Source organism: Cyprinodon tularosa, unplaced genomic scaffold, assembly GCF_016077235.1.
Source record: "Cyprinodon tularosa strain WSP-4 unplaced genomic scaffold, ASM1607723v1 ctg733, whole genome shotgun sequence".
In the NCBI taxonomy this organism is placed as follows: domain Eukaryota; kingdom Metazoa; phylum Chordata; class Actinopteri; order Cyprinodontiformes; family Cyprinodontidae; genus Cyprinodon; species Cyprinodon tularosa.
In genome coordinates, this window is record NW_024039489.1 from 277,344 (window position 1) to 297,928 (window position 20,585).

Genomic DNA, 20,585 nt, shown 5'->3' on the forward strand with positions numbered 1-20,585 from the left:
AGCCTTGGTTTAGTCTGATCTCTGAGGAAGTGAAAAAGATACAACTTAGGGGCCAGAAGTGGCTCTAAGATAATCAGCAACGGGCCCTAAATCCCCTTAAATGGCATAGACAGACATTCAATGAAATATGACATTTTAAGCACGGTGATGGCAGCATCATGAATGGAGATGCTGTTGTTCATGAGGGAAAAAAATGTGGAGCTTAAGACAATGTGGAGGGAGACACAGGGCTGATACCTGGTTTTAGACCCACATCTGAACCAAAACTGAAAACAAAACGTTGTTTTTTCTCTAGAGAACCAGTTTAGTCTGGTTTGGATATTTTCTTCTCTAAACACACCTTTTTAAAAGCAGGTGCTTCCTAGGCACTCCTTCACAGACAGCTGTGTAGAAGGGTGTGCCTCAAAGGGCTCCTTCTACAAATAACCAGCAGGACTGATGTCAAACAATCATTTCCATGTGAAAAGTGGACGCTGAACAGAAAAGTAAGTTAAGGAGGGTGATGGAAATGTTTTCCTGGTGTGGATCTGGTTTGGTGAGTGAGTGCGACAAAAATGAAGGAATCTAAAGAGCAGAGCACCAAACGCTCCGTCACCGTCCCTCTGATGGATAATTACAGTTCAAAGCTGAACCACAGCCTCTCCAAACAAGCCTGACTTCTTCAGCCCCCTTCCAGGACTCTTCTGTCTCCACCCTAAACATGAGCTGGGGCCCAGATGGGCAGAGATGATCTCCTTTATTAATTGATTCTTTCAATAATCGTCAACTAATTTAGTAATCGATTAATCATTAACTGGAGTATAGAGACTCTAAAACCTGCCTTTAGCTGACAGAGCGACCCACTTAGAGCAGAAATTATATCAAAATTGTAAACAAATATATAAACATTTTGCATTTAAGCTTTAAAAAAAAAAAAAAGTTTAAGTTTGTTAATCTGCTCTATCTAGAACTCAAGAGTTTTAGTTTCACCTGGTTTAACTGAGTAAAAAGTCTTGTTCAAGAACATTTGGCTATCTGATTATGAAATGATTAATCAAAAAAATAAAATATCGACAGATTAATCGTTTTGCAAAATAATCGTTAGTTGCAGCCCTACTGTGGATATTCATGGATTGTTGGGAGGCAGAAGTTGGTTCTGTCTCCTTTGGTTTCTGATCCATTTTGTCTGTGAAGCCTCCAATCGTCACCCGAATTAAACTGTTTGGTCTATTAAGCATAAAGGCTGCAGATTACCAAGAAAACACCAAAGTCCTTCCAGCTGACTGATCATATTAATGCACAGCAGTCTGGAGCAAAAACTACATGAGATGACCAGATATTCCATCCAATCTGATCTATAAAACATTTCCAACTATAAAAATATAATTGATCAGCTCACCAGGAAGAAATTAGGACTAAATATGGGATGAGTTTTCTTCTTATTTAATCATAATCCTTGGTTAAGTCATAATAATCTTGTTTAATTTTGTTTTGTTTCCTCACTGCCCCCTTCTATATTAAAGGTCAAAGAATCATGGACAAATTTATATTTATTTAAAAAAAACAATTTAGTATAGTTTGCTATAGTTTGTTATCGGAGTTCAGTACATTCTCTATTTATCTGTGATATTTATTTTCCTCCTTATATTGAGGTTTATTTCGATAATCTGTCTAACTCAGCACTGCAGCAATAATCTAATGTTTTAAAACATTTCCAGGATTAATTTATTTTCCAAACCAAAGCTGTCAGCTCTAAAGGCCAGCTCACTTCCGCCTGCTGACATGTCCGGATGTGGATCCTGGATTATGGGGATGGATGCTCCTGGAGATCCTACCTGTGATTCCCTCCATCAGGGAGCAACAAATGGACCCCAGCAACAGTGGGAATGCTAATTCAGTCCAGAAAACAACCAGAAACAAGCATCCGGTTTTTCCTGACTCTCTGGTGGTTTAGCTTCTTACCCTTTTAGCGAACGGGTTGTCATCGTTGGGCTTCGGAGACAGAGATGACCAGAGTATCACCAAACCCAGGAAGGTCCCAATGAGCATTAAACTCCGCAGGAGGAATCCCACCTTTAGCCTCATGCTGGAAGCTTCCTTCTTCTAAAGCTAAGCTAAGCTAAGCTAGCTGCTGCTGGTCCGCGCGCTCTGACTGACTAACCGGTAACCAGCTGCTCTCTTCCTGCTGCTGTAAAGTAAAATAAATATTAGCTCAAAAGGAAAGCCTCCCTCCGCTACTGGTCGGTATAAACAGCAGGGACTGGTTGTGGTGTTCTGGTCTGTCCTGGTGCTCACCCTCACTGTTCCGGTGTAACAACTCTGCCCTCCTCTATGGTTCCTGTTCCTGCCTGATGGAAGGAGGAGGAACAAGGCCAGCAGCACTACAACCACTGCTGGGATGGGAATGGCTCTGTCAGGCTGCGGCAGTTCAGGGCCATATTTTATGGGGCCCCCAAGTTCCTGGGGGCCCCATAAAACGCTGTTGACATGTATAGTTAATTCAACTATTCCTTATTTGTGCACATTAATTATACTTTGATAAAATCCTTTGGCTAAAATGCCATCAGAACGTCAGTGTCCACCATATTGGATCAGTCCATTTGCTGCACATGTTCAGAAAGGTCCAAACTAGAGACTGACACGGGAGTGGATTTTCACTCCTGTCCCGTCCCACTCCCACAGAAAAAAATGGTGTCCCGTCCCGATCCCGGGCCAGAGTAGAAATCTAAATCCTGTCCTGTCCCACTCCTGGTGAAATTACTCCCACTTCCATCCCGCTTCCATTCAGAATGACTCCCGCTCCTGCTCCACTCCCATTCTTGTTGTTTTTGAGCGCGGGTGAAAAACTCAGAGCATAAGTTACTATTGGTTTGCTCCCGCTCCCGTCTGCTCCCGTTAATGTTTAATCCTGTACCGTCCCAATCCCGTGATCGTTACTAATACTGACTCCCATCCCACGGGAATCCCGTGACCAATGGGATTCCCGAAAAAATGTCAGTCTCTAGTCCAAACAGACAGCAGCAAACCATTTGAAAACAAACGATGGAAAGAGCAGTGTTGCCAACTTAACGCTTTAGTCGCTATATTTAGCCACTTTTCAGACTCCTCTAGAACTTTGATTTTTTTTTAAAAGCGCCTAGCTCCAAATATAGCGACTTTTTTCTGCTACTGGAGACTATGGCGCCAACATCTAAAAGCAGCGAACTCTACTTTCCAGAGCAAGTAGATTGGTAACCCCGCCTCCTGCTCTCCTCTATCTTGTCTGCTGTCATGATTCATGCAGCTATTATTTCATCCAAATGAAAAATGGAGAACAGATAAGCAGATCATGGCTTGTCTACAGTGAAAAGAAGGACTGGGTTATTTACTTTGGCCTTTTTGGAAACACAGGAAGGAGCAATCAGCTAAGTGAGCTTAGTGATTGGAAAAAATCTTTCATTCCTTTAGAGACAGCATGAAAAGTCAGCTGAGTACAAAACATAGAGAGGAAAACAAGAAGAAAAGGGACAAGAAGAGAGGGACACAACCTAGAACAGATAATGGATGTCTATTCTATTAACATTTCTCTATCTGTAGAATGGGTCTGTTTTATGTGTTGTCTTCTCAGTACAGGGCCCCCTGCCAGTTTTTGCCTAGGGTTATAAAACACGGTTATAAAACAATCATGTTTCGAAAATATAACGCTACACTGAGCCATTTTTTTCAGTTATGAGGAGACATCTAAGGACAAGAAGTGATGAACTGATGTGACTGATCCATGGAAGTCCAGGAAGTGGATTAAAGGAAAAAGCATCTAGATTTTCAAAAAATATTGTCTTCATGAATAGAACATTTGATACATCTCCCTGCCCTATTATTTTGTTTTCTAAATAGGACCAGTTCTACAGGAACACTGGTCCCTGTGTAGAACCAGCTGAGGTGCTGAAGGTTGTACATAAGAAAACAGACATTTATGCCCACTCTTCACTAGAATCTTAATTTATTTGTCCAAAGGCCTATGAGGATGTTTTAAATCAGGTCTACATCATAAACTAAAGCAGTCAGAAATGTCATGGTTTAATTTTTGAATGGGAGTCTCTGTCAGATGGATTATAAAATTTTCAATTGAAACACTTGAGTTAAACATCTTTTCAGCCACATATGTTGATACTGTTTATTAATTCATTTCCAGACTCTACCAAAGCCTGTTTCATCAGTGAGGTCCTGAGCTTGTGAGTTCAATCCCCACTCCCACAGACTGCCACTCTGGGTCTCTGAGCAAAGATCTTTAACCCCCACACTGCTCCCCGGGCGCCGCACAATGGCAGCCCACTGCTCCCCAAGGGCATGAGTTAAATGCAGAGGACTCATTTCGTTGCTCTAATACTTGTGAGTTTAATGACAATAAACACTGGGGGAAAAAAGATGAACAGAACAGAACATAGCCCATTATAGATTATACCACCACTAGATGTCGCTGTTATTCTGCAGACTTACCAAACTATTTTCAATATGATTAGCAGAGGCAGGTAGAGTAAAACAACACATTACAACTAAGAACACATTATAGTTTGTAGCTTTCTGTAAATAGCTCTACATTTCCACCTACAGTCCATGCTTTTCAGTATGTTTTGTTTAATGGAAAACTTTCTATTGTGATTTCAAATAAAAACATTCACCAAAGCTGGGTTAGAAAACCAGCAACAAGGAGGGGCATCTTTAGGTCACCCTGGAAACATCCACTGCCCAGCTAGAAGTTCGGGAGTGATGACGGAGGAAAATCTTCTGTCCTACCATCACAAATAGTATTGTGCTTTGGTCCTGGAGGCTCTGAGTTGAATACCCACACACTCCCATGGACTGCCACTCTGGCTACCTGAGCAAGACCCTTAAAGGGGTCATAGAGTGATTCTATGGGTTATTTGGTGCTGGTCCTTAAGAAGGACATATTCGCCGTTTTACCAACAGGCGTTTGCTTACACCACCCCACCAGCTTTCTGTCCCACTTACTACGTCACAGTCAGTTGCACTCATTGGTCAGAGCATTGGCCAATAGGCACAGACATGGTTTGAAAAAAAACAGGTTTTTCTCATCAACAATCTTCCAATCTTCATTGGGGCCAGACTAAATTACACATTTAATCTCACATTTGGTCTGGTTTATCGGGCTACTAATGCAAACCTGGTTAAGAGCCCTAGAATGAAACAACAGGTTTTCTTCCTTTTATGGTATGCTCATCAATATAGCGCTGATTGGTTGGTTTATAACGACCGAAGCTGCTGAGCAAAAACACATCATAGCAACAAGCACTTTGTTGATATGGTGGGGTGACCAGATGTTTTTCATGTCCTAGTTTTAATACCTAAAAAATGTCCGCCATGCCATACATGACTACATCTCGGAGGCACCTAAGGCAGGCTTAAATCGCTCCTCTTCCTCTCCTGCAGGTGCAGTGTTTTTTGTGGGGAAGAGGGACGGCTCTCTCCGCCCCTGCATTGACTACAGGGGGCTTAATGACATCACAGTGAGGAATCGTTATCCTATTCCCCTTATGAACACAGCCTTCGACCACATTCAGGGGGCTAAGGTCTTCACTAAGCTTGATCTTCGCAATGCCTACCACTTGGTCCGTAGTAAGGAGGGCAATGAGTGGAAGACCGCCTTCAACACACCAACGGGGCATTATGAGTACCTGGTCATGCCTTTTGGCCTCATCAACGCCCCGGCTGTGTTCCAGAATCTGGTTAATGAGATTCTCCAAGACATAATAGGACGCTATGTGTTCGTCTACCTGGACGACATCCTAGTTTACTCAGAGAACCTCATCGTTCACAGACAACATGTCCACTCCATTTTGCTCCCACTCTTTCAGAACCAGCTTTATGTTAAGGCAGAGAAGTGTGAATTTCATTTCACATCCACTTCTTTCCTTGGCTTCATGTTGTCTCCGGGTCAGATGTCTATGGACCCAGCCAAGGTTCATGCTGTTATTGATTGGCCTGTTCCTGCCCACAGAAAGCAGCTTCAGAGTTTTCTGGGGTTTGCTCATTTTTACCGCCAGTTTATCCGCAATTCGCCGCTCTGCTCCACGCTCTCACATCAAGCAAGGTTAGGTTCACATGGGATGAACAGGAACGCCAAGGCTTTCAAGTGCCTCTAAGAACTGTTTACCTCTGCCCCAGTGACCCAGAAAAGCAGTTCATTGTGGAGGTTGACGCCTCAAGTTCCAGAGTTGGAGCTGTTCTTAGCCAAAGGTCCAATAATTGTCGCGTTCACCCCTGTGCCTTTTTCTCCTGGAAACTGTCCTCCTCAGACCGTAATTATGACTTGGGCAACCGGGAGCTGTTAGTTTGCATCCAATCTTTTAAATAAACGGTGTTCGTTTTTTTTTTTTTATATATATATATAAAAATTATAAAGAATTATGCTAATTTCTCTACATTTTTATTTCCTGTTTGGTGCGATTGCAATAGTGGATTTTGACCTGGCCGAACTGGAGCGGAACCTGAACATTTAGACTATGTGTGGCTCAACCTGCTGTTGTGAAGCAGGATTCTCCACCATGAACAGAATCAAAAATAAATCTGGATCCAGGCTCAGAATGAGCTCCTTGATATGTGCTTTAGAATGGCTTAGTCTCCATTCAAACCCAGGTTTAAAGCCTTGCAGGGCAGCATAAAGCCCACTGCGAACATTAAGACAGAAAAAAGAAAGAAAAGAAACTGAACGATTGTTGTTTTTATTTAAAAAGTCAATGTATAACATGGATGCATAAAAAACTAATTTTATTTCAGTGTTAAATTCTGTTTAAAGTAACAGATTATAAATAAAAATGTCTCCAGACTTTTACTGGTTGATGATTTTCTTTATTCGCTGATTTTCAATTGGTTACCCCTGGTTTAATGTTTATAAATATTTATTTCCCGTCATGTGCTCCAACCAATGCAGATCATTGGCTCCATCCACATCTAGTGAAAACTAGTGTGATTGGATGAGTGATAGAACGCAAACACTCATTGGTTAGCTAAAGGAAATCATCAGAAGCAAGCAGGTCTTCTTCAAACTGCTAACGTGAATTGTCTATGCCATGCTACAATGTGGAATTCAGAAAAAGATGTTGAAATGTCTGAAAGGTCGGACACAGGCGAGAGCGTATCGGGAGACGGAGACCAACGAGACCTCCTTCATCCTTGGCCCTATCTCTAAGAAATTTTAGAAATAGTCTAAGAATTGAGCTTTCAGTTCATATAGCGGCTGTTTTTTTTTAAAGATTACTTTATACTTTTATACTTTAAGTAGTTTGGAGCAGATACTTTTTCACTTTTACTTGAGTAAAGAGGTCAAGTTGATACTTCAACTTTTACCAGAGTGTTTTTAAACTGCGGTATCTATACTTCTACTTAAGTAACAAATTTGTGAACTTTTGACCCCACTGTAAAAGATACAATAAAGTAACACCTTCATACTTTGGCTGAAGTATAAGTAGTATTATTTAATCTGACATGTATACTGTGGTCGCTGAAGATAGGAATATGGGCCTTCCGTATGGAAGTGAATCTCTAAGTACCTGGAACCAAGCACCTGTAGTTGTTTGGGCCCCAGAGACCTGAGGCCCCAGGGCGAGCCACCTCTAGACGGGAGCCCCACCCGGGCACCGGGGGGCCAGGCCCTGCAGAGCAGCCACCAGGAATAAGCCAGTACCGGCCCGGGCATCCACCCCCAAACACCGAGCTCCACCAGTGCACCAGCGAGCCAAGGCACCAGCCAGCGGAGGGAGAGCAGGATGGGGGTAATGGGCTCCGCACTTAGGGGAGTCTTGAGATGTTCTTGGGAGAGGGAGAACATCTCCCTCTCCCAAGTTCAGACCCCAACCTGGGAAAAAAAATAATAATAATGGGGGGGACATGTCTACACCAGTCCTTCAGAAAGTTACACCAGTGAACCTGTTGCTGTTAAATGTGACAACAAATATTATGTCTAAAATATCTAAAATAGCTTGACTATGGGGAAATCAAACCAAGATCAGAGAATGTCTTCTCTCATTCACCCCATAGTAAAGGTTCACACATGCAACTTACAGATGAACTTCTTTTTAATCGGCTGAATTATAAAAATTTGTTTTTGAAGCAGCAAAATGCCTAGTAGTATAACGTCATGAAAAAATGTTAAACCGGCTGTTTACAGGCTTATCTGCTAAAAAAAAACAACCCCAAAAAATTTTTCTGTGCTGAGGATATTCTGCAGGAGCTGCTTTTCTGAACAATCAGCTCATTGGTTCAAGTAGAGGAAACTCAGCACAGAACCAGCTTTCTGGGTCAGATTGTTCAGCAAATAAACAAGAATTGCACTTTCTAAAACAGACTTAGAAAGGATAGGCAATGCAGCTTATATGGCTATTGCTTAGATTGGATCTCAGTTTCTTTATAAATAAGAATCTCAACCTATAGGCTATTCAATAAGGGTTATTCTAACACTTCTTTAGTAAAAATGTGATCAATAATTTCCATGGAGGAGAGAGGAAGCACTGAGGAACTCCCATGGAAGCCACTATAGATACTACAAACTAGAACTTTTCTAGCCCAGACAGGAAGTGTTTACCTTTTTAATTAGAATCTTTTTTATGACAAATGGGAAATATATGAGGCACTCTATCCCAGTGCCAGTATTTGTTTTTGGTGTGGGTGAAGATAAAACAATTAAATCAATAAAAAAAACCAACTTGGTTTTTCTGTTAGCTTGAAAAACATGTACTGTTCACTAAAATTAAGACACATTTAGAGAGTAATCCTATGGGAAGGTGGATTTTGCTTGATGATAAAAATCTTCATCAAGTAAACTTTCTATATTTTTGGTTTACAGCATATGATTAGCCTTTGTCTTACATGTTCCACTAATAAAACACACAATAATGTTGGCGAAAACCCCAAAACGGGCCGTTTTTTTCGGCTTGGTTTTCCGTTTTTGATTTGTAAATGGAAAAACGGAAAAACTGAAGTAGAATCCGTTTTTGGTTTTCAAGAAAAAAAACATTTACCTAAAGTACACGGACCGGTTAAACCTCAGTAGACCTGTAGTTAATCTAGTTGTCCAGCAGATGGCGATCTCTGACCTAGTTTGACTTCACCATCCAACCTTCAACATAAACAACATTCCTTCAGCTTCATTTACTTTCATTTAGAAACAGGTTTTGTTGGAACAAACAAGCAGAAAGTCGACAGAGTGAAGCTGATGAAATGGCCGCTTCAGCTGATATTTCCAACTCAGGTCAGAGATCTTTTTATAAAACTTTTCCTCAAACTTTATATTCATGGTTTATAATCTAGTAAATTCTTACTGTAGTGGATAAATACGTTAAATTCAGAGACTTTGGCCTTAAACAAAAAGGGAAGGTCATACAAAATGGCTCCCTCTGCTTTTCTAGGTTTTCTTATGATGGTTTTTAATTTCTGGAAACATTCTTGGTAATTACTTTTATTATGGTTGTAATAGAAATTTATAGTTGAATTAGAAAGTTTTTTCTCTGATCAATTAATCTAAGTAGATGTTTATAAACTGTGTGATAGAATAAAGCCTTAACTCTCTTAACAGCACTGAGCCGCCCTGCTACAGAATTGAGGATTGTGTTGATAGGAGGAAGATTCAACGACCTTTCGAGCGGTAAAAGCTCAGCTGGAAACATCATCCTGGGTCACAATGTTTTTGACACCAGCAGAAGAACAGCTCAGAGTGAAGCGAGGCAGCAGGAAGTACTCGGCAGACGACTCACGGTGGTTGATACTCCAGGATGGTGGTGGTATTATTCAAGAGAAGACACCCCAAAACTGGATCAGATAGAAATCCAGAAGAGTGTCCATCTGTGTCCCCCAGGACCTCATGTCTTTCTTCTGGTCATTCCTGTTGGTTTATATTTCTTTAATCTCATCAAACTATCTCTAAAGGAACACCTGGAACTTTTCAAAGCAGATGTTTTCAGTCACACCATTGTGCTGTTCACTGCAGTCCATCCATGTAGTGATGAAACCATCGAATCTGAAATCAGAAGAAGTTCAGTCCTGCAGTCGATCCATGTAGTGATGAAACCATTAAATCAGAAATCAGAAGAAGTCCATTCCTGCAGTGGATCCTTCAACAATGTGGAAACAGAAAACATGTTCTCAACATCAGCAACAGAGAAGATAGAGATCAAGTCAAGATGCTTCTAGAGAAAATTGAGGCGATGATTAAACAGAACAGGGGCAGACACTGTTCTGTTGATGAATCTGATGGAAATGCTCTGAGAGAGAGACTGAAAGATTTGGTTAAAAAAGCCTCAAAAAGGTTTGATGAAGTTCAGAAACAAAGAAGAAACCTGAAGCTGCAGATTAAAGGTAATTCTACTTTATTTCTATCGGGATAAAGTGATAAATGTTTCTACAGACGTCTCTGGAAGCTCGACATACAAAACACATTATTTAATTAGAACTTTTGGACACTGTTTTTATGTTGGTAAATAAAAAAAAGACACAGTCGACATTTCAAAACCATCTAAATCTAAGGATTCACATAGTAAATTATTTTATCACACAAACACCAATAAACTAACATATATATATTCTTTGACAAATTTATCTTTTTTCTCCACATTATCAACTCTACTCTAAACAGACCTGAGCTGCAAACATTTAAATAATAAATAAATATATAAATAATAAATTATTGGTTTGTTTTTGTGATGTAGGTGGAAAAGTCCCTCCAAACCATTTGAGAATATTGATGATTGGTGGATCATTTGCTGGAAAGAGCTCAGCAGGAAACATCATTCTAGGAAAAACTGCATTTGGTGTGAATGAAAGTGTTGGAAGAAAGACAACAGGCAGTGAAATTAGCCACAGTGTGGTTGAAGGAAGGCGGCTCACAGTGGTGGATTCTCCTGGATGGTTCTACATCCACACCCTTCAGGACACCAGTGAGATGGACAAAATGGAAATAGAGAACAGTGTGAATCTCTGTCCTCCAGGACCACATGCTGTGCTGCTGGTTATTACTCTGATAATCAACATTGATGCATCATATCTGAAATCTATCCAGGAACACATGAGTCTGTTTCGAGAAGAAATCTGGAAACACACACTGGTTCTGTTTACTTATGGTGACTGGTTAGGAGTGAAGACTGTGGAGGAGCATATAGAGAGTGATGAAGGTCTGCAGTGGATAGTGAACAAGTGTGGGAACAGGTATCATGTTCTGAACAACAAGGGCCACAGTGATAAGACTCAGGTAAAGGAGCTCATTGAGAAGATTGAAGAGATGTGGGCAGGAAATGAAGATCCTCATTATGAAGTGGACCTGGACCGAGCAGCACAGATAGAAGCCAAGATGGAGGCTGCAGACAAGGAAGCCAGAAGGTTGAAGGAGATCAACGAGACACAGTCAAGAGTTCTGAAAGAGGTTTATGAAGGTAAACAAGTTTTATAAAAGTTTATGATAAAATCCTGTAACATTAATGTTTCAGGATTAGAAACTATTTGGTTTTTCTGTTTGTTTTCCAGCTGAGAGAGATCCAGTCACTGACATCAGGATTGTTCTGGTTGGACAGAAATGTTCAGGAAAGAGTTCAGCAGGAAATCGGATCCTTTTCAAGGAGAAATTTAACAGAACCTTTGATAGAGCTTGGTTGGAAAAGGTGAACCATCATGATGATTAAGAAAAAATATTTTACACATTCTAACATCCAGACTGGATGTTTACCTGAGTTCATCACGTCCAGAAATGTTCTTCTTTATTTTCAGAACTATGAAGATCAGAGAACATCTGCAACATGTGAGAAACATGAAGGAGACTTTGATGGAGTAAAAGTCTCAGTGGTTGAAACACCAGGCTGGTTCTCAGACCCAACACCACCTGACTGGATCAAAGATGAAGTTCTCCACAGTGTCTCCATGTTTTCTCCTGGACCTCATGTTTTTCTCCTGGTTGTTCCAATCTTCAGAGCTTTCACTCAGAAAGATCTCAAAGCTCTGGTGGAGGTCCTGATGCCATTAACAGAGAGAGTGTGGAGACACTGCATGGTGCTGTTTACCTGGGGAGACTGGCTCAATGGCCTCCCTGTAGAGAACTACATCGTCAGAGAGGGCAAGGAGCTCCAGGAGCTTCTGGAGAAGTGTGGGAACAGATACCATGTTCTCAGCAGCTTTGATTATGATGATCCTGTTCAAGTCAAAGAGCTGTTCCAAAAAATTATCAACATGGTAAAACAGAACAAAGGATGCTTCACGACTGAAGGAAAAAGAAAGAAATTTCAGTTCTTTCCTCGGCAAGAAAAACAACGTATTCTGACAGAAGAGGAGTGGAACAGACGGGAGCAGGAGCTGATGGAGAGAATGATGAAAGCTTTAGCAAAGGAACCAGAGAAACCAACAGTGCCCTCTGTGGAGGTGGCAGAGAGCAAGGATCACTTTTACATTCCAGACAGTAAGTTTAAAATGATGAAGAATTAATCACTGAGTTTTTACAAACTCCGTGCTCCACCCATTTTTTATTTTAGAATAACAGTTTTTTTTCTTCTTCTCTTTCAGTGAGCGGAGATGTTTCCTCAGAATATGGGAGCATTTCAGAGATTAGGAACCAACGAGCTCATAACAACGTTGCTGAATGGCTGGCTAAGACAGTGAGACAGTCTGAGATCAGCTCTGGGATTGGCAGCATTTGCTCCTCAGTCAGTTATATGGAGAAACATGATGAAGATCTCCAATAGATTAAAATCATCCAAAGATGATTTAATTCTCACAGAGAATAAAGATCCTCTGAACATTTTCTACAATCCTTCAACTAAACACAGGAACTATTGTTCAACTAAAAAGCTACAGCAGAAATAAAAGGATGGAAGCTAAAGGAGAACACAGGATGGAATATGAAAATATACCAGCTTGGTGCTACATGAGCCCATGTTGGTCTAAACACTGTAGATCACATGTTTAAAGTCCTGGTTTAGAGATGAAGCTGCTGCCCCCTGCAGATGCTGATGCCTCAGAGCTTATTCCCAGTTCTTTCTCCTGGAGTGTTTTTATTTAATGTCCATCTCTGTGTTGTATTTCTGTCTGTTTGCTTTTATTGACATGACTGCAGACATATGCCTCCTTTGTCAAACCTGATCTAGAGAAGAGTAACTGTACGATCATTTATATCTCTATAGGCTTCATGTATCGTCACATTCTTTTCTCCAGAGGCGTCATTAGGTTTAAGGGTGGGGGGGTTGGCCCCCCAGATAAACTGTACAGTAAAACTAATAGCACAATATTTCTTAAACAACTAACAAAAACTAAAATTGCTTTTCCTCTAATCAAACACATTTAACAGAGATACCTCACTGTGTAAATATTTAAAAAAACTATTAGGTTTAAATCACAGGAAGTTTGTTGATCTGTCCTTCAGCATCTCCCTCTGCCAGATCCTTCACAATATCTTGAAACACGATAAATTTAAATAATAAATCATCAACATCAGCTAATGCCATAATTTGAATTTGTTCCCAAATATGTTTTATTCGGGCAGATTACATTTTAAATACAAATTGGAATAAAATGGTAATGATTTTAGGTTAAAATATTATCTAATGACTTCAATTCAATTTATATTTTGCTGCTTTTGAAGATATTTAGTTCTGGTTCATTTTGCTGATATATATAGTGGTTAAAAAGATGGTTTGAGAATAAATAGATTTTTTTTCTCCTTTATTAAAAATCTTAATTGGAAAACTGCTTTTTGTTTACTGCTGTTGTCATTGACTTTTTTTTAAGTTTGTTGTTCTTAAACATTTAAGTGTGAAAAACATGAAAAAAAAAGAAAACGGGGAAAAGGGCAAATACACATCACTGAACCTGTCTTTGCTTCCTCCACTTTATAATCATCAGTCTGCTAAATAACAGCACAGCAGCAGATAGAATAAATATTGAACATGCCACCATTTTTCTCAGTAGATACATTTCTAGAGGTGCTATTGACATGACATTTTCAGCAGATGTCTGTAACAATCCGTGCAATCCACGCATACATAGAAATCAAACCATAGATGCCCAGAAAATAAGTTATGTGTAATAATGTGGAATGGCAAAAGGAAAAAGTATTGAACCCATAAAGAAAGGGAGGTGCAAAAAGGCATGGAAAGCCAAGACACCAGCTGAAATCTCTCAGTGATTGTAAAGCAAACCTTGTCAGTGCAAATTAATATCATCTGGTTCAGTCCTAAATGATGGCCTATAAAAAGGGGTCTCTGATATCACACAAGAAACATCCAATGATCGGTAAAAGTACAGAGCTTTCTGAAGACCTTCAAAATCTTAATGATGGCATTGCTACAGAAGGATTTCTAAACTTCTAAATGTTCCAGTGAGCAACATTGGGGCCATAATCCAGAAGTGGAAAGACCTAATTTCACCATAAACCGAGAACGAGCAGGTGCTCCTCGCAAGAGGAGTGAAAAGATTATCAGAAGAGTTTCCAGGAGCCAAAGACCACTTGCAGTGAGCTTCAGAAAGACCTGGAATTAGCAGGTACAATTATTTTTTAGAAAACAATAAGTAATGCAACAACAATGGCCTGTATGCACATTCACCATTCAAGACTCCACTGCTGAACAAAAAGCATGTTGAAGTGTCATGAAACGGGGAGAGATGGACCCAGTATTCAAGGAGAGACGGTCAGTAGGAAAGTTCAAAACGTTTATTAAATGAAGAACAATAACAAAACTAAAGTGGAGCTCCTAGGAACCGCTGCTCACGGATGCTGCATGAGGGGGGCGGGGCACCGCCCAATCACAGACACTCTGGTTTAGCAGTTCAGTCTATTACCCTTGAAAGGGGTGCGATCCAGCAGATGGGCTGATAGCTGACGCAGTGCGCATCACCCAGAATGTCCCCGGGGCTGCAGCCGCAGGGGATTAGCAGGAAGACGATCCTGGTCAGGGATTCAGTACAGACAGGAATAGACAGAACAGGCAGGATCCAGACTTCCAGGCATCCTAGAACTCCCAGGAGGGTTCAGAGTCTGACAGGGTCCGGAAGCGTGACCAGGTGGTCACGCACAGGAGCAGACAGGATCAGGTGCAGACTGGCAGGCTCAGTGGCAGAGGGTAGCCGAGACAGTACGTGGAACCAGAACTTGATGCAGGACCTTTAAACTGGTCTCTTCCTTGGAGCCAGGATTACTGGGATAAAAACTGAACCTCCCCGCATTTAGAGCCAAAAACCCTGAGGACTCAGCAGGGGAGGAACAGTGGGATGAGACGAGACAGACACAAAACCTTCTTTCCACTGCCCGCCAGGATCCAGGACATGAACAATGAAATTAAACAGAACAGACAGGCTAACAGAAAACAGTTGATGATCTGGCCCTGAATGTTCAGGCTGAACAGAATATAAACCAAAGGAAACGGGTGAGCGGAATAAATGATTATTGAGGCAGGGAGGGAAAACGACAGGTGAAAGAAATAACCAATTAAGGGGCAAGCAAACAGGCCAGATCATGACATGAAGCCTGTGAAATACTGGGAGAATATAGTCTGTGTATATGTATATATATATATATATATATATATATATATATATATATATATATATATATAATAGATAGATAGATAGATAGATAGATAGATAGATAGATAGATAGATAGATAGATAGATAGATAGATAGATAGATAGATAGATAGATAGATAGATAGATAGATAGATAGATAGATAGATATAGATATAGATATAGATAGATAGTGCTTTGTGCCTTCTGTAGCACTAAGCAGCTCTTGATGATCCCCTTGTGTAAACATTTTGCAGGATAGTATTTTTTTATAAAGACAGTCCGGTAATTTTTTACATTAGTTATATTTTGAATAGCTCTACCGTTTGGTACACATTCGTTTAAGAGATGACATGGACATAGCCCACAAAAGACATAATCTCCAACAGACCTCCAAGTTTGTGTCTAAATACAGGAAAGAATTCTGTGCTCTGCTGGGGACCTCTGTTGGTCTATCATTGGAATTCAACCCTCAGATGGATGACCAGATTGAAAAGGGCCAACCAAAAGGTGGACACTAAACTCAGTTTTCTTTGGAAGTCTGATCCTACAAGATGGTCCAGTCCATTATCATGGATTGAATATGGGTTATTCTCCTTTTGTCATGATCTTGGTGCTGATTACTGGCCTGATTACTTATTTCATTCACTTTCCTAGCTCCGACCAGTTCCCATTACCATTCATCTGATCCATGTACTTCCTCTGGACCTCTGAGCGTACCTGTCCCCGTTCTGATCTGTTTGGCTATCCTGTCCTCAGATTCCTGCTGTATTATGCCTGTGTACCAAACCTGGAACTGTTTCCTAACACCGTCCCAGATTCCCCTTCGGTTCGTCTTCGTATCTCTGATCTCCTTGCCCTGACTCCTAAGCCCGTCCTCGGCTGTGGCTTCACCTTCTGGATTATCCTGCCTTTCTTCATCTGGTAGGTTCTATGTCCTGCCTGTTTTCCGACCTCCGTGACTTCAGTGTCTGGCACTCTCTGGGCAGCCCCCACTGCATCTTTTTGTCAGCCGACCGCCCAGAACCACCCTTTTCCTCTGGGCACAGACTGAACTTTAAGACCAGGTAAGCGACTTACACGTTGATTATGATCCTCTGCCAGATAGACATGGTCACTAACCTGTGTTCTCTCCCTGCAGAGGTTCCTTCCTTAGTCTGCCTCTCTCGAACACTGGGTCATCTTGTTCTGAGCCTTGACATATGGGCTTTTTTTCAGTTATTATTCTTATTTCTCTATTAGACATACTGTAGGTACTTGCTCAGCTTTTACATTGACTAAATGTATGAGCTCTCTTTCCTCCCTTTTGAGTTGAAAATTGGCTCAGAATTGTCTGCTTAACTGTTTCTTTCCCAGATAGACCATGCAGTTGTTGCTGGAATAAAGATGGACAAAAGCTGAGTACTGGGCGTGGTGTGGAGACAACAACCTGATCCTTAATACAACAAAAGAATGGAGATTATCGGAAATTTCAGAAGAAACAAGAACAAATGGAATGTTATTGATATTAGAGAAGAAGTTGAGGTAATAATACCTCAGTGTTTACCTGGAGACACTACTGTGAAACTGCAAGAAAGGAAAGACTGGACTTCTTAAGGAAATTTAGGTCCTTCAGTGTTTGCAGCAATATGCTTCATACATGGGCATAGGTTTGCATAGGGACCATAGGGACATGTCCCTACCAATAACTCAATGTGAACAACATGTTTATAATTTACAAGACAGCATTGTTGCATAAGGAGCTATTTAAACAGTCAGACAGTAAGCAATATAGGATGATGATAAAAGGTTGTGTTACATTTAATCCTTTACTATTAAAAACATTATATGATTGCAGGAAACAGATATAATGATGCAGGGCAGCCTCAGGGTGAAGCAGCTGCCCTTCAGTGCTGCATGATGGAAGAAATGTGTTTGAAATGTTACCATAAAATTAGGGCTGCAACTAATGATTATTCTGCAAATTAATTAATCTATTAAATATTTTTTTGATGAATCAATTAATAATCAGATAGCCAAAGGTTTATTAAAGAAGATTATTTACTAAATGAAACCAGGTGAAACCGAAACATTTTCTCTTGAGGAGAAATATTGAATGGAGAATATTGACAGACAAAAACTTTTTTTTTTATCTTAAATGCAAAATGTTTACATATTTTTTTACAATCTTGGTATAATTCCTGCTCTAAGTGGGTCGTTCCGTCGGCTAAAGGCACATTTTAGTGGCCCTATACTCAGTTAATGATTAATCAATTACTAAATTTGTTGACAATTATTTAAGTAATAGATCAAAATGAGTAATTGTTTCAGCCCAAGATAAAATACATGAAATGGGCTGGACAGAGTAACTACAGCCCAGATGTACAACTTGTATAGTGCAGTTAATATTTTAAATGCTCAGTGTCAGTTCCTCTTATAGTTCCAGTGCAGATATAAATATATTGTATTAGTGCATTTATTTGCCGTCCCTTGAATGTATTATTTTGCTTGATACAGAGAGAGCATATTAGATAAAAAAAATAAGAGTGGGTTTTCCTCTGCACAATTCTATATCTTCAAAATGAAACACAGGATAAATCCACATATAACAGGCATGTTTAGACTATATTTGGTTAAATAGTCGCTGGTAAGTTTAAATGCAAACCTTTTCAAAGTGGAAAAAAGTCCTAATTCCTAATTCATCAGAGCCAGTGATGCTTTAAACATTGATAAACAGCATCTAGTGAGTGTAGTGCTGATAAGATTTGTATTAATCTAGGAAGAAATTCGGCTGTTCTCTTTAAACAAAAGAAGCCCTGATGCTCACATTAAGCATTAAAAAAGAGCATGCATATTTTTTCAAAGGACCAATGACATCAGACCAGTGAAACTGAAGACCAATAGTATCCCTACCAAAGCTGAAATCAAACCTACGCCTTTGGCCTCATATCTCCTATCAGTCTGTTGTAGAGATAGTGATCTATTTCACCATCATCTGCTTGGGTAACAGCATAATGGGAAATGATTTTAAAGAACTCAACAAGCTGGGCAACTCTATGCTTGCAAATCCTCTAAAAAAATATCGGGAGATGATTTAACAATCAATCTGTACTTTTGTCTCTAAATATCCTCAGCACCATAAAACCTTTTTCTTAGAACAAAGCAGGCTATACCCTGACAAAAATACCTGGAAGGTCACATTCAATGGGTTTCCAGAGTAACTGCTGAATGTTATAAAACCTTTTATTATATAATTGACCTGTCGGTTGAAACAAAATTTTGTATCTGTTCACTAAAATTGACAGCAAATGCTTGAGAAACTTATGGAGCCAGCTCTATAACTAAATATACTACAGCTACTTTCCAATAACAAAGTAGTGGAGTCCTCCTGTACCCTACAGAGTACAGTTGTACACACATGCTAGTAGCTTTAAAATGAAACCTGTATGCAGAAATGTCTGCATTTCCACAGACCACCTATCATTGTTTTAGAATATGCATTTATCTCATTGGTGGCATACAACCAACTAAAGCTGCTTCTACAGAAAGCAAAGACTTTTAGTTTAGTGTTTCTTAGTGATCCAGTGATTCCTTTTCTTTATTAATCAGAGATACTCAGATTGAATACCAAGTGCCTTAAACATTTAGCGATGGTCTACAAAAATATATTTTTTAAAGCTATGTATTAATTATGGACAGGGAGGAAATGGTGACACATGCAATCATGTGATGATGTTTTCTCCTTCTCTGGTCAGTAAATCTGCTGAAATTGTATGCTATCTCTCCACGCCCCGGACTAATCTTTAGATGAATTACATGTTAGCCCCTCCCCATATTGACGATTAAACAACTTCCTGCTCTACAGAACATTTGTATCTAGCTCAGGAGAACAGCTTTCTCTGCAGGTAAGACCATCTGCATAAAGTTTTTCCCCTTTGTGTCATATGGGGCCTGCACTGCATCCCAAATCATACTAAATCTCCATGTTTACAGGTTTGGTTTTTTGACAGTGGTTCTATTGTCAGCTGATCTACAATAACTTTAGTAACAGTTCACAGAGCTGTAGCTGTTGAATAGACATGCATGCATACAATCCAGATTTTTAAATCTTCTGGTGAAAAATTACAGCAATCATCCGTTTTTTTTTTTTTTTTAGAAGAATGGACTGCAGAAGTTTTTGGCTTTAATCTGTGGTTTGATGTTCTAGTTCCTAGTTTCACTTCCTTAAAGGAATAGTACACCCAAAACATGATTAGCCTTCATTTTCTACTCACCCCCATGCTGAACAACACTCTGGAGTACTTATTTGATATCTCAAATGCATCTGGAGATCTGGGAGGCTTCTTGCTGTCTGCTGACATTCAAATAATGGAGGTCTATGGCGCCCGAGGCAGAAAGGTCCATAAAAGTCCACAAAAAACGTGTCAATATTCCTCCATACTGCTCGTCCAATGTATTCCAAGTGTCCTGAGTGGGTAGCATCCAGAATTTACTCGAAACGAAGTCATTTAGAATGTTTTTAGAGCATAAACAGTAGTGTATAGGATTTCCTGAAAGCGCGCACATGCGCGATCACAACGCTACGGAAGCCGGCACACCAAACCAGCGCATTCAGCTCGGCAAAGAACTCATGCTCTTCTTCAACACTGAAGTCCTCAGACATTTTTCTTTCGTTGTTTCTTTCTTTGCACAGGTAAACGGCACATTTCTTCTTCTACGCTTGCATTATTGGCAGAGCAGACGCTGAATGTGCACTTTCATCTGGTTTGGTGTGCCGGCTTCCGTAGCGTCGGGATCGCGCATGTGCGCGCTTTCAGGAAATCCTATACACTACTGTTTATGCTCTAAAAACATTCTAAATGACTTCGTTTCGAGTAAATTCTGGATGCTACCCACTCAAGACACTTGGAATACATTGGACGAGCAGTATGGAGGAATATTGACACGTTTTTTGTGGACTTTTATGGACCTTTCTGTCTCGGGCACCATAGACCTCCATTATTTGAATGTCAGCAGACAGCAAGAAGCCTCCCAGATCTCCAGATGCATTTGAGATATCAAAAAAGTACTCCAGAGTGTTGTTCAGCATGGGGGTGAGTAG

General features: G+C 40.2%; 2 protein-coding genes across 4 annotated transcripts in view; one reads left to right on the top strand and one right to left on the bottom strand.

The window, feature by feature from the left end:
• The window catches only part of galnt7 (UDP-N-acetyl-alpha-D-galactosamine: polypeptide N-acetylgalactosaminyltransferase 7), a 35,005-nt gene extending 32,689 nt beyond the window's left edge, over nt 1–2,316 (bottom strand). For 2 of the 3 annotated variants that reach the window (XM_038269662.1, XM_038269665.1), the window contains exon 1: nt 1,942–2,315. In XM_038269662.1, coding sequence (XP_038125590.1) covers nt 1,942–2,064 — 123 coding nt within the window. In that variant the 5' untranslated portion in view covers nt 2,065–2,315. Of the gene's footprint in view, nt 1–1,941 lie in introns of all 3 variants that reach the window. The other variant, XM_038269664.1, reaches the window with a different exon arrangement.
• A 6,750-nt stretch (nt 2,317–9,066) lies between these two features.
• LOC119772945 (GTPase IMAP family member 8-like) lies at nt 9,067–13,317 on the top strand. Its single transcript, XM_038269666.1, has 7 exons — nt 9,067–9,223; nt 9,548–9,967; nt 10,027–10,326; nt 10,677–11,396; nt 11,488–11,621; nt 11,728–12,409; nt 12,514–13,317. Exons 1-7 carry the CDS (start codon nt 9,193–9,195, stop codon nt 12,690–12,692), a joined length of 2,466 nt encoding a protein of 821 aa, XP_038125594.1. The 5' UTR covers nt 9,067–9,192; the 3' UTR covers nt 12,693–13,317.
• The last annotated feature ends 7,268 nt before the right edge of the window (nt 13,318–20,585 follow it).

Coding starts and splice junctions, on each gene's coding strand:
- LOC119772945 (XM_038269666.1), top strand. CDS start 9,193: ATGGCCGCTTCAGCTGATATTTCCAACTCAG. Junction 11,622..11,727: donor ATAGAGCTTGGTTGGAAAAG/GTGAACCATCAT, acceptor CTTTATTTTCAG/AACTATGAAGATCAGAGAAC. Junction 12,410..12,513: donor TCACTTTTACATTCCAGACA/GTAAGTTTAAAA, acceptor CTTCTCTTTCAG/TGAGCGGAGATGTTTCCTCA.